Raw genomic sequence first — 21,831 nt, 5'->3', positions numbered from 1 at the left:
TTTCAATTATTACCTGTTTATTTCATATTTCGTGTACAATTTAAGATTAATCTCACTAATTGTTGGGTTAAATTTGGAGAAGAATATAATTTAAAAACAGGATGACAAGTGTAAATATACAAAAAAGTAAGCGTAAATTGGGATTAATATTTGGCATTACAATTTTTATCATTATCCACGAAACATATAAATGTGACACCTTATGAAAGGCAAGAAAGTTACGTCTACATAAAAATATTTTATAAATTTAAGCATATACCATTCGGGTGTTGAATATCTTCATAATATATTTACGTTTTACCGTACGTTATACCAAATCAGAAAGTAAAATTTCCTAAACGCCACAAGACCAAAAACATGATATTGCATTAGGTCACGGAAACACTCAAAAACCTATAAGAACTTAGTAAAATGGAGATCATAAAACGCGTGACTAGTTTTAAAGCGAAAATATTTTATATACTCAATCATACAAACACACTTATTCGGGGCTGTATAGGGGTAGACAGAGACTTTATTTACACTTGCTTTCTCGACCTTTTCATTCATCATAGAAGAGGAAGGACGCGTGCAACAAATAAACATGTTATTTCATGAAACTTACAGCTGAGAATGCACTCAGAAAATTGCTATAAAGAGATTTATTGAACGATATTTTGGAATGAGAATTTCAGTGCAATACAGCATACAGCTAAAACTAATGTCTTTTCAATCATGGAATCAAATACAACCATTAACATAAGGTTAGGTTTTTAAGTAGGTTAATTTTTCAACTTATTTTTATATAGTTACACAGATTATAACACCGAAATATCTATCTTGTTGATGTTTTAGTCAAGGTTCATTTACAAACTTTCACAAGGCATATTCTCTTATTTTTTGTTTAACTTTATTTAGAATTAAAAAGATACAGAAGATAAGTGTTGTCAACGTTTGCGAAAAATCCTCGCATGTCGTATTTCGTAAAAATATTTGTTTCATATGACCGCTGAAACGCAATTCCGTTATATTAAAGAAATATTTTAATAATTTAACAAAATATTGGCAATAGTTAGAATAATGCAAAGTTAATATTTAGTTTACATACACTAAGTTATTCTATTTTTATTATGTACTTATTTGCTTTTGTAAAACAATTGTAAATCAATGCAATTTTCGCGGCAATTTTTTAAGCAAATATTTGTTTATCTGTACAATTTTTTTTTAATGGTAGTCTTGCGTCCACCAATTTTCTTAACTAAAAAACAAGTCAAGATTATTCTTCCATGATTAGGCCAAGTGACGGCAGTAAAATGCCTTTTAATTTTTTTTAGTCTTTAAATTTTGTGACAATGCTTTTCTGACCTAGGGTCACAAGATTATTATCAAAAAGGCACATATGCTTCAGAAGCAAAGGGATTATTATAAAAAAATAAATTTGCAAATATTATTTAGTAAAAATCCTATCAAAACAATTCCATTTACGAAAGCTGCATTTTTTTAACATAAATATTACCTACATCTTTTTTATAATAAAATATTTTTTACCAGGTAAAACACTGGTTTGTCTTGGCTGGAAAATTGTAAAAGAAAACAAAATTTAAAATTTACGTCGGCATTTTTCATATTTTTTTTAACTAAATCAAATAACACTAATTAAATAAAGCGAACACTAATTTAAGAAATAGGTATAAATTATTTGCGGAGCGTTATCATAGCGGCGATTGGCGCCAACATTGGAAAAAGCGCGGGAAGCAGGTTTGCGGGGATCGTCAGCGCCACGGACGACGCCGCGGGCTCGGCATGTATGTGGTGTTTATGCTTTCGGTGCTAAACGTCTCTGGAAGAAAAAAAGAATGCAATTGATAATTGTTACTAGGAAAACATTGTTTTTAAAGTCTTACCTTCCCAGCAAAGTTCTTCATAATAAAAGTGTGTTATAATGTAGTGATTTTGAGAAACATAACGTTATCCAAGAGATATGTAAGTGCAATAAGTCATGCACTATTCCCTTATTGAATAGGCGCATAACAAATATTATTTTATTGCAAAAAAATCTAACAGTGCCTTTGTATACTTATGTCATTCATTTTTGTCTTAGCGTCAGTTAGTTAATTTATTCACATTATCACGTCTATATCCCTTTTGGGGGAGACAGAGCCAGCTGTCTTTCAAGACAGCTGGCTCTGTCTTGAAAGACTTTAAGATGAATGGCCACGTTTAGCTGTTAGGATTTACTATAGTTAGTTTGATTTACTACATAGAACCATGCTACATGACCATACAACACAACATCGACCTATCAACATTATCATAAAAATACTAGGTGTTAGTTATTCCATGAATGTGAGTATAATTAAACTAAAACATAAAAATAATCATTTCATTCGAGTACTACATCGCAACAAATATACTAAAATAGCAATGTCATTAGCAGTATCTAAATTCAAATATGGCAACATAACAATATGGCAAGACTTGTGTGAGCATGCCTCAATTTATATGCGGCAAGGCAACACTGTTCTTGATGCAACATACAAAATTATAGTAATGTAGGCGAGCTTAGGTATTCGAATTTCTTCGTTAAAACAATATAAAATGATCCTTTGTGTTTTAAAGTTTTTCTCACGATGATATTCGCCAGCGTACATAACCCAGACTAAACTTAGTGTAAGGTAAGGTTCAGTTCACACCGAAAGGAAATGTGTATCGTTGCATGTAATCTATACAAATATTATAAAGCTGAAGAGTTTGTTTGTTTGTTTGAACGCGCTAATCTCAGGAACTACTGGTTCGAATTGATTAATTCTTTTTGCGTTGAATAACCCATTATAGAGGAAAGTTTTAGGCTACAAAACATCACGCTGCAACTATAAGGAGCAAAGAAATAATGGAAAAAATGTGAAAAAAAAACGGGGAAAATTTATTCATCCTTGAGGGCTTCAATGATGCCCAAATAACTATTCCACGCGGACGAAATCGCGGGCACAGCTAGTAGTTTCACAAAATTTCCGCGTCTCGTCTCGTTATGAACTGATCCTTATATGAATCTATACGATGCGATAAAAATAAATCAATCCGTTCTGTAAAATAATAAAAAAGCTCGCCTACTTAAAATGCTATTACCGTAATTAGACTGGGTCATTGGCGAGGACGGCGGACGCTTGACGCGCGCCGGGAACGAACCGGTGTGGCTTTGCGCCATTATGTCCCTGTCATACAACGCCAGTGTTAATTTTGCGATTGGACCAGTATTAATAGGATCATGAACAACATGTTAATTATTTTAGTAGGTAGGTATTGTAACTCAGGAGTGAAACCTTCGAAAATTCGCTTGTGGAGAAGAAAAAGTGTTGAATATTGGGTTTCAACAGTATTATGTTGAGCAACTTATTTAACTGAACTGCTCATGAGTTGCAAGATGCCAGAGTCTCTTTCCGTCCCCTGTCTCGCCGAGATCATGGTGCATTGGTCCGGTCCTCGGGAGAGCTGGTGAGCCGGTAACAAATTGAACTACTCACGAATTGCGATGCGACCTAGGTCTCTGTACTGGAGTCTGACGAGACGCCAGAGACTTCTTCCGTCCCCTGTCCGCCGCGATCATGGCACAGCGGTCCTCTGGAGAGCTCGTGATGAAGGTGTCGTGTAGGGAGTAACATGCGGCTGTTATCTGCAATTTTAAATGTTATTACAAACTGTTATTCAATATAGTATCGTTGAGTTAGTATCACGTGCGACATATCTCGAACTTACTACGAGGCTAACTCGATCTATGTAATTTGCCCCGTGTATATATTTATTTATTTAATCAGGGTTTACTTACAATGTTACGGGATTTAGGATATAACTAACAGTAGCAATTTGTCCCTAACAATTTGTTAATAGCCTTACACAATCTGTGTAATTTGTTCCGCATATAATTATATTTAATTATAATAATATCCATATATATAATTATTAGGATTTCATGAAGTGAGAGCAAGACAGAAAAAGAAACCCACAATCTACTTACTATCTATCTACTTAATCTATTAATAGTACTTAAAAGAAGGTAAAGAAAAGCCCATAGTGATTGTAATTAATTACAAATTCATGAAAATCACAATATTTTCAACACATATAGACAAATAATCGTAAAAAACTAAAATATCATTGAAAAAGTTTTTAACACAATAAAAAATGGGTCACAAACACAAATCTAGAAGACCGAACCACCGAACATAGCGCATGCACAAAGCAAAGCAGCCAAACCTGCTGTATAAGCCGCCTATGCAGGTCAACGTCCGCTCCACGGATGCCGGCCCGATCTTGATGCAGTTGTAGCGCGCACAACAGCGCATCTCTGATAGTCTGCACTGTGGCCTGAACGCGCTCTGTGCGCATCAGACGACGGACGAGGTAGCCTTTGGCGTACGCCACGATTTTTGACGCCGCCTCCCGCTAGAACCCACATGGTTTTGTGAAAGCTTGAAAATTGGTGAGAAGTATGCATTGAGATGGAAGAGCAAGGAACAATGGGATGGCGGGAATGAGGTGAGAGGCAGGCAGAAACAATTGAAAAGGCAGGTAGGAATAAGGTAAAGGGAGAGGAAAGGAAGGTAGGAACAAGAGAAACAGTAGAGAGAGAAAAGTACAAGCCAAGAAGAAAGAATCCTGTGCTTTGAAAGGTTACATTATACAGAAGAAACAGATTATTAACACAACACAAACCTGAATATACATATATATTTATATATAATAACATAACATTATTTTAAGGACAGTTGCACATGTTCTAACTGAGCTTTATTTAGATAATTTTATTACCTACTTTGTTTTGGTATTACATGTTTTAAACATTTTTTTCAGTACCACAAATTACGCGTACACCACACTAATGTAACCATTAGTTAGTTATAACATTAATTATAAAAGAAATTAAATTTTTTCACTAACCTCTTTGGCTGTAGGCGGATTACTGGACATTTGCGCTCTCATCTGCCGACTGGTGTTCAACGATTTGTAAAGCGACTCCTCCATACTTCGGATAGCAGCATCAATATGCTGATTGCTCAAACCATGAGAATTAGGTACCGGGCTCGCACGAGCCATCGGCTCTCTACTAGAAGAATGCATGCTGCCATGGTGAGGAATAGCCTCATCACTGTAATCCGAAGGAAAAGTGACATTCAAATCAGCTAAGGTATCGCTTGTTCGATCTGTCAGAAGCGGTTCGCACTCTCGATCCGTGGCACTGGTATCATAGTTTAATTTACGTGATGCATTTCTGAACGAAGGAGAATGAGTCCTTGTCTGTGACCCATCTCCATTACGAGGAGATTGGGTCTTCGCACCATGACTTCTAGAGACTTGCTTCTTTAAACTACCAGTTATATCCCTACTTTTCTTGAGAACATCATCACAATGGTTGATGTAATTGCGTGTTTCGGTCAAAGTTGATGATACTGGACTATTCAAAGACACATCTGGAGAATTCTGATTGATCAGCTGGCTTAAACTGACTGGGCCCTTGTCTGAGACCTTGTCTACCCACGCCTCCTTAGCTTCTATAGGAGATTTGGGGCAAATAGTCTTCAGTTGTTTGAAGAGCAAGTTGTTTTGTTCCTCAAAAACTTGCTGTAAGAGCAGTTGTTCCCGTTTCTGCTTTTCAACTAGACTTAACATCTGCGCTTGTTGTTGCTTCTGTATCTTCTCATACAGCTCCCGCACTCGGGTAGCTGGGTCCTCGGATTCCGAAGGTTTTGATGAGGCATCTTTCTTTTGTAAGGTATTTTTAGGTGAACTCTGTTCTTTGATGTTTGTGCGGTTTAATATGACAGATGTGGTATTCCTGATTGGGCTGGATGGTCTTTTTCCAACTTTTTGAGCTGATTCGGATTTAGTCATCGTTTTTGAAGGAGTACAAGTGCGGCGTGGCTTCTCCTGGGCAACAGATTTAGACCTAGATGCATTAGGGGGAGATGGAGCCTTTTTGGCAGATGCAGGTGAAGCTGCACTTTTTGGACCTAAATTCTTGTTAATGCCATTTGGTTTGGGCACATTCTTTTTGTTCAGTTCCATGGCCATAGATGACCATTTGACCTTGGCTGACTCCAGATCCCAACTCCTTCGTTTCTTGTTTGGTGAGCTGAGATTAGAAAGAGACTCACTCATTGATATACTTGTCATCTCAACTCCCGTATTCAAGGATTGCACCTCAAGATGGGCAAGAAGTTGTGGACTTGGTTGAAGCAATGTGTATGAACTCTGTCTTATAAGCTTTGAACTTTTTTGAGACTCCTTCAAGCTTTCTGTGTGTAAGTCATTTAGGGAGCCAGTGAAGCTTTTGGAACTGAGTGAGGATGGTCCTTCGTGATGCTGGAATGGATCACAGAGTATACTATCAACAAAGCTGTTCACTGCCTCTAGGGTTGGTTGATTTTTAACATTGCTCTGTGCCGACTCTACATCAGTTATCATTTCTTTTTCTTTAATTTTTTTAGGGGATTCGTAATCACGCTCTGGCACTTCCGTTTCAGAGGGATGTCCGTCTTTGGTCTCCAAACAGCTTTTATTGGCACCAATGAGATCAAATGTCAAATCCATTATCAAGTTGGGATTTGGACATTCCCCATGAGCAATTTTTGAATTGTTGTATTCTACCATAGTTGTTTGAACTGTTGCTAATACATCTCTAGGAGATTTAATTGATTTTTCTTGCGATTTCTCACAGACAGGTCCTTGGGAGACTAATTCAGACTCTGGAAGATCAGGAGCATCAGTCATATCCTCGCTGTTTTCCGAGTCACTGTCCAGGGTAAAAGGTTGTAGCAGAGCAATACGTTTCTCCACTTCCCTCGCTAGAAGTTTATAATACTGCATCTCTTTTCGGCATTCCTTTGATAACTGAAACAGGAAAGAGTTTAGTATATTGTTAATGAATTGATAAGTGTATAATTATGGAAAACAGATCACCTTTGTTGGTAACTTCACAATAATTTGATGCATACAAATCAAAAATATAAAAACAATATTTTTTATACATTCTTCAATGAATTTCAGACTATTCAACATTGTTATTTATTTGCTTCATCTTTCTGCAAAGTTATAGAAAATGAGAGTTTAAATTAGAAATTCACTGGTTTTGAAATAGTAATACTAAAATTTTTAATGTATGGAAAATCTCATAAGGGTAAAAAGATAATGAAAAGCTTAAGTATGCTGTTTATGCCCAGTAAAGAAACTTAGCATTAACAATATTAAGACAGGCATGACTTCACCTAGTTAAAAAGAAATAAAATACAGGAACTCACAACTGGTGGGAGCAAGGGCACTCCGTTAATCTTCATACAGGACATGTACTGTCCCGATTGTCGCACTGACTTCACGTCCCACGGGTCGTTCATTTCATAGCACCGACGAACCCGCCGCCCAAATGTTAACTGGATGGATACTCAATACTTAATTACCACCCACTTCCATCACATAGGAAATTACACTGCACTTATGAAAGTACCCTAGAGCCACCACCTTCGATTCTCAACCTTATTCAATGCAGAATTTAATAATGTTGAAAGCAACTTGCATGATAATCAAGCGTAGTCACGGCCTGATTACGTCAGTTAATAAAAATTTTGCCGGTTTCTATGCTGACCGCGGTGAAAGAAACACTTTTCTCGTTATTTTTGATTGTACGAAAGTAACAGTAGAAAAGAAAACGTTTATTCAAAGTTTTGTTTAGATATTGAGAAAAATGCAGCGGACCGTGAAAACTTGAATTTGAAATTACTTGGATTGTTTTCGTTTACGAACTCCTCTTTAAAAATTGATCAAACAATAAACAAAGCAGTTGCCAAGCATAGTATTTAGTGCGTGTTTATGCTAAATACAACTTTTAAAATGTGAATAACAATGTGAAAGATCGAATAAATTGAGAACAGTTACATACTATTTTCCTTCCAAAATATATTGTTTAATTTATCAAACCAAAGTAAACAACAAAAACACACTGCACTGCCACTTTTTTTTCCTTTTTAGCTGTCAATTTGCTGTCAACACGTTTTTGGCTATCAGTTACCTGAGTCATTGTCCGTCTGACGGTTGTCATTGTCACCAAAAGAATTGTCAAAATCATGCAAATTTTTAGGGTTCTGTACTTAAAAGGTGCTAAAGGTATTACTAAACTTCCGCTGGCAGGTTGTATCTGTAAATTATGTGTTACGTTATAACAACAAATAATACCAATTTCTTTATTTATTTATTTGTATTTTACGTATATAATTGTTGTGTCTTAAGGATAACTCTAGTAAAAGAACTGTTGTTCACCCTTGCCTCAATTTTGTTTATGATCCTCTTACTGTCAGGTTGGCTGGAAGAGATCCCACTTAGGGATAAGCCCGCCTTTGTACTGTACTGTTTTTATTTGTAATGTACTCCTTTTGTGAACAATAAAGCATTTACTTTCTTACTTACTTACTTACCAATTAGAAAATACAGTATTACCCATACAATAAATAAATAACAATGTCGCACTTTTGTAAAAAAATTGACAGTGAATGAAATGTCATTGTTAATATCACTAGTGTCAGTTGTGATGTCAATGTCATCAAAATATGACTGACTAATGTAAATGAGAATCTAAATGTTTTTGTTGTGATTTTATCCTATTTTACTTTAATTCACAATCCCAGAATGTATTTTACTCTTGGCGGATAGCAGACGCGCTTTTGAGCAAAAAAATACATATCTAAAATTTAAAATGGATACGCCGTCACTGAGAAATGTGTGCCCTGCTGGGAGGCAAGCACTAGTGTGTTTTCTTCTATCAGTTTCCATATTTTCCGCCTCATTCTTCTCCGGCAATGCGTTGGGCTTCTCTGCAGAGCTCTGGGCATTGAAATACTGGGGTCCAGCCCTTTATTTCTGTTTATTTAATTTCATTTTACGGTATTGCTTCAAAGGGTTCTTGTATGAGGTAAACACCTGTTTTTATTGTTTTCTTTCATTAGAATTTCAAGTTACTATTCCGAAAAATCTGTTATTTGGGCTATTAGGCACGATGCCATAAACCAGCAAATATTAACAGATTTTAAAGAATTTTTTAACATGGAAACAAACATGAAATCACACCCTTTACCCAGAGGAGTGGGTAGAGATTTAAACTTTCCACTTTATACGGTCTTTCCATACATATTATATAATTATTCCAATTTTTTTTTATATAAAATTCAGTTTTTCATATTATTTATCATAAAACTTTTCCAAAATCAACAACATAAAAAATAGTTGGCTGAATCATAACTGAACTAAGATTTTAGTTGGAACTTGGGTTTTTTTAATGGCATGTTTGGAGCAGGATAGTGATCCTGCCTCTAAACCACCAGTTCCAGTTTGATACCTAGTCATATCATGAGGAAAATCAAGTGTTTGCAACCTTTTTTTTAATATAGTATTGTTGAGTAGAAAATAACACAATTCTTTAACTCAACATACATTTAATAAAAAAAATATTTTGTACTTGTATGACTTGGGACTCTCTAAATCTTGTATGATTTCACTTGCACATTTTTTTTGTGGCAAGTGGAAAGATGTAGTCTCTGCCTACCCCTCCAGGAAAGGGGTGTGATTTTATGTATGTATATATGTATTTTTTTTTTTACTTTTCCTTAGATATGAAATTTAATTTTTGTTTCTAATATAGTAAAAAAAATACATACTCTTTCACAAAACATTTCCCATTATAAACCTTATAAATAAATTAAAAAATTAAAATCTCGATTGAATTTAGTAATTCTTTAGATGATTTTACTCCTTGTTTGGATTATGTAGGAAAAGTATGAATATTTGTTAACCCCAAAAAATGGATATTGTGTTGAACTCCACAAAAACTTATATTCAAATCAATTATATTTTATTTTCTCAGCTAGGTCTCATTTTCATTCATTCATATAATCACGTCTATATCCCTTGTGGGGTGGACAGAGCCAGCAGTTTTGAAAAGACTGACAGGCAAATTTAGCTGTATGGCTTCCAGATAGAATTGAGATTCAAATAGTGACAGGTTGCTAGCCCATTGTCTACAATCCCAAGTTAGAGAGAGATAGAAATAAGAATTCCAAATTCCATTGCAGGTATCAGTCCGTTCCACCTTTCTCGGCACTATCTTCGCTACCGGGATCCACCTGGCGACATTCGAAGACGGCTGGCGGATCTTCGGCCGCTACCTCATGGTCTTCTCGGGGTTCCACTTCTCAGAGTTCATGACCGTGGCTCTGACGAACCCGCGGACCTTGTCTGTGGATTCATTCATACTGAATCATAGCGTGCAGTACTGGATTGCTGCTGTGGCCAGTTGGATCGAGTTTGGTGTTGAATATTACTTGTGTCCTGGTAAGTATGATACATACGTACATACATAAAATCACGCCTCTTTCCCGGAGGGGTAGGTAAGTATGATATGTATTATTATTCAACAACTGTATCTTTGTCCCTATGTTTGACAATAAATTGATTGATTGATTGATGTAGACTTAAATCTTTGGCCAAAGTGCAAAACTATGTTTATAGACGGCTTCTGTGGCGCAGCGGTAGTACGCTTGTCTGTGACACCGGTGGTCCCAGGTTCGAATCCCGTACAGGGCATGATGAAAAACGAACTTTCTCTGATTGGCCTGGGTCTTGGATGTTCAATTATACTATAAATATTTATTATAAAATATAGTATCGTTGAGTAAGAAGTCTCGAACTTACTTCGAGGCACTTACACGCACGTAAAATGTACAACTCCGTCACTATCTGAATCTGAAATCAGATATAGTTGAGACATAGTCGAGGTATAGTCGAAGCATAGTCTAGGCATAGTTGAGAAATAGTTGATCGGAGTCATTAAGCTATGCAGCTGAACGCGACCTTCTAGTCTTTTCGAGATTATCGGCTCTGACTGCGTCGTAACAGATAAAGACATCGATCATCATCGAGGCATCAATTGTAATTTCGTGAATTTCTCATATTTCCATCAGGCATAAAGACGCTGTTCTGGCTGTCGAACATCGGCGTGTGTGTTTGTGTGTGCGGCGAGTTTCTCCGCAAGCTCGCCATGTTCACGGCCAGCACAAACTTCAACCACACGGTAAGTTGCATACATACATACATACATAAAATCACGCCTCTTTCCCGGAGGGGTAGCAGAGACTACCTCTTTCCACTTGCCACGATCTCTGCATACTTCCTTCGCTTCATCCACATTCATAACTCTCTTCATGCAAGCTCGGCGGTTTCGGGTACTTTTGACCTGACCCTTTACCAGGACGTCCTTAATTTGTCCGTAAGTTGCATATAGGTACACATATATATAAAGAAATAGATTTATCTATACTAATATTATAAAGCTGAAGTTTGTTTGTTTGTTTGAACGCGCTAATCTCAGGCACTACTGGTTCGAATTGAAAAATTATTTTTGCGTTGAATAGACCATTTATCGGGGAAGGCTTTAGGCTTTAGAACATCACGCTGCAACCACATATAAGGAGCAAAGAAATAATGGAAATGTGAAAAAAACGGGAAAAATTATTCATCATTGAGGACTTCAATGATGCCTAAAATAACTATTCCACGCGGACGAAGGGGCACGCTAGTTATCAAAATAAGATACAATGTGTCTCGTATTGACGTCAACTTATTTATGTATTTGACGGCCTCCGAAGCGCGGCGGTAGTGTGCTTGTCTGAGACAACGGAGGTCCCAGGTTCGCATTCCTGGCCAGGACATGACGAGAAATGAACTTTTTCTCTATTGACCTGGGTATCGATTGTTTATCTACATAAGTATTTATTACAAAATATAGTGTCGTTGAGTTAGTATCTTGTAACACAAGTTTCTAACTTACTTCTGGTGTCCATACAGACATTCGTCCCTTCTTTTACCATTTCCCCCTTTTTTACCCTTTTCCTCCCTTTTTTGCTTATGTTCATCCGCAGGGTCAAATTACCATCATCACTACCTCTGTACCAAATTTTATCAAATTCGGTTCAGTGGGTGGTTCTGGAGTGAAAGCGTAACAGACAGACATTCACCGAAATTTTTCAGAATATTTTAGTAGGAAAATTGAATTAGTCGAAACGTCGCGTTCAGAATCTAGAAATAAAGTTATCCATCTTTCTCCTGGCTTAAGTCCTGGTTACATCCTCACCTTTTCTGGAGAGGAGCCCGGGGTATCCTACAATGGATCCTAGATTGGGTGAGTAAGGTTTTTACACGAAGCAACTCCCCTCTGACCTCCGCAACCTTTGCAGGTGAACCTAACCCGTATTGGATCCATGGTTACACATCCAGTTGTCTGAGTGTGCTGGTTTCCTCACGATGTTTTCCTTCACCGTAAGAGCATCGGTTAGTGTTCAAACTAATGTAAATTACTTTGAAAATAGTCATTGGTACATGGCCGAGGTGGGATTTGAACCTGTGCCTTTCTGTGTATCACGCATTTTAACCGGGCACCTTACCGATTCGACCACGGACGCTCCAACTACCTATTATATAAAAATGAATCGCTAGATGTGTTGGTTAGCGCATAACTCAACAAAGCCTGGACCAATTTGGCCAATTTTTTTTAAAATGTTCGTGTAAGTTCGAGGATGGTTTTTACGGGGAGATAAAATAGAATTATTGCCGGAAAACCCTAAAAACAGCCCTTTTCTTTTTACTATACAAACGTTTTCTAACTAAAACGTAGAGTCTATTTGAGCTTTATTGCTTTTGTACAAAGTTCACTGTTGTCTTACAACGTAGGTGTGTTCAAAACGTCATATTTAATTTGCACTTTATTATCGCTGTACGAAATTCAAATTTAATCATATTTAAATTTCAAATTTAATTTTTTGCCCGATTATAAAATAGGCAAGAACAAAATACAGCGACATTACAAATATTTTTGTCAGAACGAAGTCGGTCGGGTCCGCTAGTATAGAAATAAAGTTATCCAAGTCCCACAAAAAACTTTGACCTCGTAATAAATATGTAAGCTAGCAACCGACTTGATAATAAAGTTTAAAAACAAGGTTTGTTTTTTAAGATAGCACCTTTCCTAAACAACCTAGGTTGATGTAACTTGAACGGCCAGGCGACAAGCAGGGTCATAATTAATACTGTTATCTCCGCTTGTCTGCGTTAAGAAAAAAACATAACTGATGCATACCGGATCGGTTATCATTGGTTACTAATCGGCTTTCTTTTCGGCGTGTCAATTCTACTTATACATATGGTCAAGTCTATGTCCCTTGCGGGGTAGACAAAGCCAACAGTCTTGAAAAGACTGATAGGCCACGTTCAGCTATTTGGCTTAATGGTAGAATTGAGATTTAAATAGTGATAGGTTGCTAGCCCATCGCCTAAAAAAGAATCACAAGTTTGTAAGCCTATACCTTAGTCGCCTTTTACGACATCCATGGGAAAGAGATGGAGTGGTCCAATTTTTTTTTGTATTGGTGCCGGGAACCACACGGCACAATTCTGACGGATTATATGCGCGTAGGCAGTTACTTAATTGAATACAATTATTTTTATTTAGGCTTACTCAATCTATGTTATTCGACCAGTATTTTAATGAATATAAATGTCCCGTACATAATATATATACGTTGTATTTGTTGAAGCTAATGCTGCAGTGCAGTTTGTCACCGCTTCTTCTGCACTGACGCTTGTGAAGCGGCAGTAAAGTTAGTTAGTTTTAAGTAATTTATTTGACGACAACCAATGTTGTGAAACCAAAAGATATGACAATTATTAAGTGATGTGAAAAGTCCCATAATAATGAATAAAAATTTTTAAATTTGGGGTTGAGTTAGTCTAAATAAAATTAATTTAATTGGATTAATGAAAAAAATTAAAGATTTATTATCTTCTTCAAACCAATGAAAGCAATTAACTTTGTATTTTCAAGACTGTTGGCTCTGTCTACCCCGCAAGGGATATAGACGTAATTATATGTATGTATGTAGATTGTAAATACCGGAATTATGCCGTAACATAAATAAAAAAAAAAGAAAAACTTGAAATGAGAACGTGCTCTGTTTTGTAAGTCATTTAAGAAAAAAACAAATTGTCGATGGTAATTAACTTATATATTATTACTTATATATTATAGTGCCGTGTGGTTCCCGGCACCAATGCAAAAAAGGATAGGACCACTCCATCTCTTTCCCATGGATGTCGTAAAAGGCGACTAAGGAATAGGCTTACAAACTTGGGATTCTTTTTAGGCGATGGGCTAGCAACCTGTCACTATTTGAATCTCAATTCTATCATTAAGCCAAATAGCTGAACGTGGCCATTCAGTCTTTTCAAGACTATTGGCTCTGTCTACCCCGCAAGGGATATAGACGTGACCATATGTATGTATGTATGTATATTATTACCCGCACAGGTGCAGTTCAAGAAGAGTCCCGACCACGTACTGGTGACCCGTGGGATTTATTCCTTCTTCAGACACCCGAGCTATGTCGGCTGGTTCTACTGGTCTGTCGGCACCCAGGTAAATAGAAATTAAAACTACGTTATCTATACTAATATTATAAAGCTGAAGAGTTTGATTGTTTGTTTGAAAGCGCTAATCTCAGGTATTACTGGTTCGAATTGAAAAATTGTTTTTGCGTTGAATAGACCATTTATCGAGGAAGGCTTTAGGCTATATATAACATCACGCTGCAACTATTAGGAGCGAAGAAATAATGGAAAATATGTGAATAAAACGGGAAAAATTATTCATGCTTGAGGGCTTCAATGATGCCCAAAACAACTATTCCACGCGGACGAAGTCGCTGGCACAGCTAGTATACAATAATATTACGTCTATATCGGGTAGACTGAATAGTGTGCCGTGTGGTACCCGAGACCAATAGAAAAAAGAATAGGACCACTTAATCTCTTTATCTCGGATGTCGTAAAAGGCGACTAAGAGGATAGGCACATTCATCTGTTTTTATTGGGCAAAATTGGGGTAGGACGCATTCAAATTCCCAATTACATACCGGAAATCATATACGTATGTATGTGTATGTACCTATCGTATCGTATAAACTCATAAAAAATTACTTATCGATTGACAACTTTTAACATAGCATAGGTCAACACGTAGTTGACCCCCTGACCTGTCCCTGTACCTGTTTTGTTAAGCTTTTGCTACCCTGTTTTCATATAGAGGTCAAATCTTTTGATAAATTCACATTTGACGTAAACAAAGGCATATCTATGTATATATGTAGATATATAGACTTCCACAATAACATGTTTTGACTGTAACATCTAGACGAAAATATCAGATAATATGTCTTGGAGTTTTAAATTAAGGTTTTATTCTGATAAAAAAAGCGCCATCTAGCGACATAGATCGTAATCAGCAACGAATATATTTTAGCGGGTTGTAAAATTTGTCTGTACAGGTTTTTAAAATTATCTTAATTAAATGTTTTTTTTTAATATATCCTGCCTTGTGGTAAGCAAGATTAGGCTTATGGTGCTACATGCAAACTCAAATAAAAAAGGAATAACATACATACGTACTTGTAATCACATCTTTAACTCTTGCGGGGTAGACAGTCTAAAATCTTGAAAAGACTGAAAGGCCACGTTCATGTTTGATTCAATGATAGAATTGAGATTCAAATAGTGACAGGTTGCTGGCCCATCGCCTTAAAGAAGAATCCCAAGTTTATAAGCCTATCCCTTACTTTTTTAAGGAATAAAAAACATTTTTTTTTGACAACTTGTCACTTTTGTTTTTTTCCACCAATCAGGTACATACATATATACATAAAACCACGCCTCTTTCCCGGAGGGAGAGAGACAGAGACTACATCTTTCCACTTGCCACGATCTCTGCATACTTCCTTAGCTTCATCCACATTCATAACTCTCTTCATGCAAGCTCGGCGGTTTCGGGTACCTACTCTTGACCTGAATCTTGACCAATCAGGTTGTGATGTTGAACCCGGTCTGCGTGGTGTTCTACGCGCTGGTGTCGTGGGTGTTCTTCAGGGAGCGCGTCTTCGCCGAGGAGCTGACCTTGCTGACTTTCTTCGGAAACCAGTACAGGGAGTACCAGAAGAAAGTGCCTACAGGTAATACTTTACTGAACCTGGCTGGTCCAGGTGGAAAAAGGATGTTCTTATTCCAGGTTTCATTGTCACTGATGGTTCTTAGTCCAGGTCACGTCACGCCCTCACGTCTCTGGAGACGAGAGCTGGGTGCGCTCGACCTTGATCCATGATTGGGTGAGTCAGGTTTTTATACGCAGCGACACGTGCCCTTTTTTTTCTCCGAAGGGGAAATCCTTTTTAAGGACTGCCTCCCGTGTCTTCACCCGGGAGAGTGTGGGACTCCTGGCATCTAATGTTTAACGGCCTCTGTGGCGCAGCGGTAGTGCGCTCGTCTGTGTCACTGGAGGTCCCGGGTTCGAATCCCGGCCAGGGCATGATGAGAAACGAACTTTCTCTGATTGGCCTGGGTCTTGGATGTTTTTCTATATAGGTATAATAAAATATAGTATCGTTGAGTTAGTATCTCGTAACACAAGTCTCGAACTCACTTTGAGGCTAACTCAATCTGTGTAATTTGTCGCCATTTTGAGGACATCATGGGATCGCATGGCATTTCACCACGACTGCTACTCCTGCCTGACCTCCGCAACCTTTGCAGGGGAATCTACCCATGTTGGATCATGGTAAAAAAAACTGCACTCGATGAATGTACCTATTATTCCCATAGTCGACTTTTAGAACGTCCATGGGGAAGAGATGGAGCGGTCCCGTCCTGTGCTAAAAAAATTAAATGGAATTATATGTCGTAGTACATGCTCGGCTCCGCCCGCGTAAATATTAAAACTCCGTTAACTTCCCGCGGGAAATACGGGAAATTCTCTCCCAGTGCTTACCAAGTGAATCAACTTCTATACTACTAACACAACGATACTATATTTTATAATAAATACTTATATAAAAATGTAAAACATATCAAGACCCAGGCCAATCAGAAAAAAATCTTTTCTCATCGTGCCCTGACCGGGATACGAACCTGGGACCTCCGATGTCACAGACAAGCGTACTACCGCTGCGCCACAGGGGCCGTCAATGTATAGAGTGTTTTATAGTTGATAAATCATTTATATTTTTGATGCAGGATTGCCTTTCATCAAGGGTAATGTACCTGAAAATACGGAACAAGAGATTAAAGTGGAACATTGGAGTTATTAAACCATTTCGTCTGGTCACAAAATATTTTTTTGTAAAATACATAAATATAAATGGGTTGTAAGTTATAACGATGAATATGTAAATTCTATGCAGGGTGTAATTTAAAGGCTTTTAGGTACTTATACTTTTGGTTGTTATTGTACTGTTAGCCTTTGGGCCACTTTTGAAAATAATCTAATACCAATGTTGTTTACCAAATAGTGCTGTGTGGTTCCCAGCACCAATAGAAAAAAGAATAGGACCACTCCATCTCTCTCCCATGGATGCCGTAAAAGGCGACTAAGGGGTAGGCTTATAAACTTGGGATTCTTCTTTTAGGCGATGGGCTAGCAACCTGTCACTATTTGAATCTCAATTCTATCTTAAAACCAAACAGCTAGAACGTGACCTATCAGTCTTTTCGAGACTGTTGGCTCTGTCTACCCCGCAAGGGATATAGACGTGATTATATATGTGTATGTATTACCAAATAGTCGAGCTGAAAGGTTCGGTAGCTCCTTTTTGTTCCGATTGGCTGAGGTGTGGAGTGAACTGCCTGCGTCTATATTCCCAGACAAGTACTGACTAACATTCTATAGTAGAATAAATGGGTAGGTATCTCTCGGATAGTTATGTAACATCTTCATCATCAACATCACTTACCATAACATGAGAATGTAGAATAGAATGGATATATTTTCAAAATTGGATACAAGGTATCACTTATTGACGTCACATCACTGAAATCGAATTATAACTACTGCCGCTTCCAAAGCGCATGTGTAGAAGAAGCCGCGGAACAAACTACACTGCAGCTACAGAAAAAAAAGAGCTTTGAATTTACCGAAGTTCGAAATCAGTTTTTTAATATTTTTTTCTTCCTCTATACGGTATTTTGTCTTACTACTCTTTTTATTTTTAAAGTTAAACGAAATGATAGAGGGGGAGGGAAGATATGCCTTGTGAAAATTCGAAAATATTGGTCACCTGATACATTGTAAATAAGGTACAATTTGTTTTGAAAGCCAGCGGGGGAAGATTATTATAGTGCACAGATCTCCATAAATATAGATTGTACAAATTTTAAATGGTCTTTGTAAAAATATTTATTTCATTCCCACATTGAGTCTCAAAAGAGGCCCAATCCCTTTTTGTTACACTCTGTATAAAAATAAATTTATCTGTAATAATAACAATTATTTAGGTCACATAACAGTCAGAAATTATTAGATATTTTTTTTAATATATATACTTTAATATTATCATATTTGTGTCATCTATGTACATATATGTATATGTCGGTTGTCAGTGAGATTTCAGATTTTAAGTGAAATAATAATAGATTTATTTTCAAAATAGGATACAAAGTATTCCTTATTAACGTCAACATAACTTAATTATAGTTATATATACTACCGCATATAAAGCGCAGGTGTAGAAGATGCGGATTAATCTACACTGCAGCATTTTCACCGGACGTCAATTAGGCAGTTTTTGAGTACAGCCGGTAAAAAACATATCTGTATAAAGTTTTGTAAATAATTACATTAAACTAGTTAGTTGTTTCCTATGACATTGCTCTCGTGGGAATCATAAAGTAGCCTGTTTTATTTTACAATAGAGAGTTAAAAAATACCGTTAATATTTTTTGAGTCATAATAATAATTTCGGACACGGATCATAGACATATTTTAATTTCGTTTATAATTATGTAAATTGTTTATTTTGATGTGATAATAATGTGCTTTTTTAATCACTAGTCTGCTTCTAGAAATATGATGTAATATATGTTAATTTCGTCTGTATGTTGATAAGCTAAACTAAATTATAAACATTCAGCTAAAATAGCTGTCCCTTTCTCTTATTACATTCAAAATTGTAGAATATCCATTAAAAAACATTTTGTAGGTATAACAGAAAATACACACATACATACAATGACTGTCTGTCTCCTATTGGGGTAGGCAGAGACTATGGATTTCCACAGAAAATCTTCGTGTTATTTCTGCGTACAAGACTTTTCTATAAGTGAGTATATCGTGTAATTGTCTGATTAATATAATAATTTATTGTATTCATTAATTTCATTGATAATGTTTATAATGTATATATTCGTAAGACTATATTTTTGAATGCCAACTGCGGCTGAATGTTTAGTGCTTAAAATATATGTAACAACTGTAATATGATTCATTCATTGCATAATAAATCATTCATTCATTTGAATGTACCTACTAAAAAATTCATAACTGTGTTAAATTGTTCTTTATATAAATATTCACTAGTTGTAGATGAAGGCCACAGATTTAAAAACATTGTCTAATCATTTTTGTACTTATATATAAATTTAATCTGTAAATCAAGTTATGACTGGTATTTTTAATAAAATATTTGAAACAATCGTTTTTTTTTAATTTGGTAAATCGTACTGCAAAATGTAGTTCAGATACATAAACAAACTATTAAATTTATAATATTAAAATGGATGTCAACAGTATTGAAATAGTTTACCCAGGGCTTTGCTTTTTAGGGTTCAGTACGCAAAGGTAAAAATCTCTATTACAAAGACTTCGCTGTCCATCTGTCTGTTTGTCTACAGGCTGTATCTCATGAACCTTGATAGCTAGATAGTTCAGATGTTTTTATATTGCCGCTATAACAACAAATACCAAAACAGAATATATATAATATATATAATGAATATTCAGGGAATTTCATGCAACAAACGACTTTTTTTAATACATATTATAAATGGATGTAATAAGCCGTGTGGTTCTCGGCATCAAAATAAAAGGACCACTTCATCTCTTTTCCATAGATGTCGTAAACAGCGACTAAGGGATAGGCTTGACTTGAGATTCTTTTAGGCGATGGGCTAGCTTGAACCTGGCTTTGGGTTCTTTTCAAGACTGCAGGCTCTGTGTACCCCGCCAGGGATATAGATGTGATTATATGCATGTATGTACCTAAGAAATGTATATAAGCTAGGATACCATACAACAAATGTGATAGGTACAATATCCGCGAACGTTTACGTTACCCTTGTTTTTTAATAAATGTTTTGTTTAAAAAAAAAGAATTCACATCTGTGATCAAAATTTGCTCTGAATCAAGACGATTAGAGAAGTATGGGGCAGACTTATTTCTGTCTGTGGGTTCATAAGATTCCCGACGTCAATAAAATACAAAAAGTTGCAAGACTACTAACGCCATCTATCGTCAAGTAGACGATTTTAAAGTTAAAGCTATCCGACGCTAGATGCCGCTACATACACATGTTGTAGATTGCTTTCTTTCACAACTACGGTACGTCGTCATGTGGAAACTGCAAAAAATTACACCTGATTTTATGTAGGTTACAGTAATTATTTTTTTCTTTACGAAGAGACTCACCGTCTGGCCTCCGCAATCTTCGCAGAGGAATCCAACCCATAATAGATGATGTGCAGGTTTATTCATAATGTTTTCCCTCGCCGTAAGAGTATCAGTCAGCAAACTGTCTGCTAGTTATGAAACCCCAATGTCCATTATGTTACAGATAGATATCCGAGTAGTGCCGTGTGGTTCCCGGCACCAATACAAAAAAGAAAGGCGACTAAGGGATAGGCTTACCAACTTGGGATTCTTTTTTAGGCGATAGGCTAGCAACCTATCACAAATCTATTTTATTTTCTAATTTCTGTAACTCCATCTCTCCATCTCTCTCCCATGGATGTCATAAAAGGCGACTAAGGGATAGGCTTACAAACTTGGGATTATTTTTTAGGCGATGGGCTAGCAACCTGTCACTAGTTGAATCTCGATTCTATCGTTAAGCCAAATAGCTGAACGTGGCCATTCAGTCTTTTCTAGACTGTTGACTCTGTCTATCCCGCTAGGGATATAGACGTGACCGTATGTATGTATGTAGATATCTGAGTAATATGACTACGATAACCATTATTGTAAATGCGTATTATTCCTTTCGTGCGTACCTACCTATACATACACACGTGAAAACAAAACAAAACAAATTGTGATTGATACATGATGCCATTTCACTTTAAAACAATACCGTGCCTTATGCAATTGTCTCCTCGTGAATAATGTTTTGCAAAAATTTGTGATTATCAGAACCATTGTTATTTATCACCTGTCTTTTGAATAATACGAGAAAGGTGCGGCCACAATGGAGCGGCCGAGCGGAAATTTTGGTCTTCAAAATGTTGATTACGCCTTAGGTACGTCCGTTCTGAATGTCCACGTAAGACAAGATATGAACGCGGGGTAGTAGGTATCTATTAAATCGACGAATTAAATGAACAAAATCAATGTTTGGCGTGTGGTTCCCGGCACCAATAGAGAAAAATAGGACCACTCCTTCGCTTTTCCATGGTTATCGTATAAAGCGATTGAGGGATAGGCTTATTAACTTGGGATTCCTCTTTTAGGCGATGGGCTAGCAACCTATCACTATTTGAATCTTAATTCTATCATTAAGCCAAGTAGCTGAACGTGGCCATTCAGTCTTTTCAAGACTGTTGGCTCTATCTACCCCGCAAGGGATATAGACGTAACCATATGTATGTATGTATGTATTGTATGTAAATAAACAAAATCAATGTTTGGCGTGTGGTTCCCGGCACCAATAGAGAAAAATAGGACCACTCCTTCT

The 21,831-nt window shown here is 36.7% G+C and overlaps 2 protein-coding genes across 5 annotated transcripts; one reads left to right on the top strand and one right to left on the bottom strand.

Moving 5' to 3' along the window:
- Positions 1–7,948, bottom strand: LOC106133165 (nucleolar protein dao-5). 4 transcript variants are annotated; one of them, XM_060947119.1, is made up of 7 exons: positions 7,272–7,948; positions 6,934–7,055; positions 4,915–6,864; positions 4,231–4,419; positions 3,501–3,649; positions 3,106–3,191; positions 1–1,819 (listed from the first exon to the last, which is right to left on the bottom strand). In XM_060947119.1, the coding sequence occupies exons 2-7, from the start codon at positions 7,030–7,032 to the stop codon at positions 1,752–1,754; spliced, it is 2,541 nt and encodes an 846-aa protein (XP_060803102.1). In that variant the 5' UTR covers positions 7,033–7,055; positions 7,272–7,948; the 3' UTR covers positions 1–1,751. The 4 variants fall into 4 exon arrangements, with proteins under 4 accessions (XP_060803102.1, XP_013188252.2, XP_060803103.1 ...); XM_013332798.2 differs by lacking the exon at positions 3,106–3,191; XM_060947120.1 differs by lacking the exon at positions 4,231–4,419.
- A 607-nt stretch (positions 7,949–8,555) lies between these two features.
- On the top strand, positions 8,556–18,210 carry LOC106133159 (protein-S-isoprenylcysteine O-methyltransferase). The gene is made up of 6 exons (XM_060947438.1): positions 8,556–8,932; positions 10,089–10,347; positions 10,977–11,086; positions 14,375–14,482; positions 15,923–16,067; positions 17,125–18,210. The coding sequence occupies exons 1-6, from the start codon at positions 8,717–8,719 to the stop codon at positions 17,196–17,198; spliced, it is 912 nt and encodes a 303-aa protein (XP_060803421.1). The 5' UTR covers positions 8,556–8,716; the 3' UTR covers positions 17,199–18,210.
- Positions 18,211–21,831: the final 3,621 nt, after the last annotated feature.

The sequence above is a fragment of the Amyelois transitella genome, chromosome 13 (assembly GCF_032362555.1).
Source record: "Amyelois transitella isolate CPQ chromosome 13, ilAmyTran1.1, whole genome shotgun sequence".
NCBI classification, from domain to species: Eukaryota; Metazoa; Arthropoda; class Insecta; order Lepidoptera; family Pyralidae; genus Amyelois; species Amyelois transitella.
Note: the sequence above shows the minus strand (reverse complement) of the source record. Positions and strands in the feature narration are given on the sequence as shown.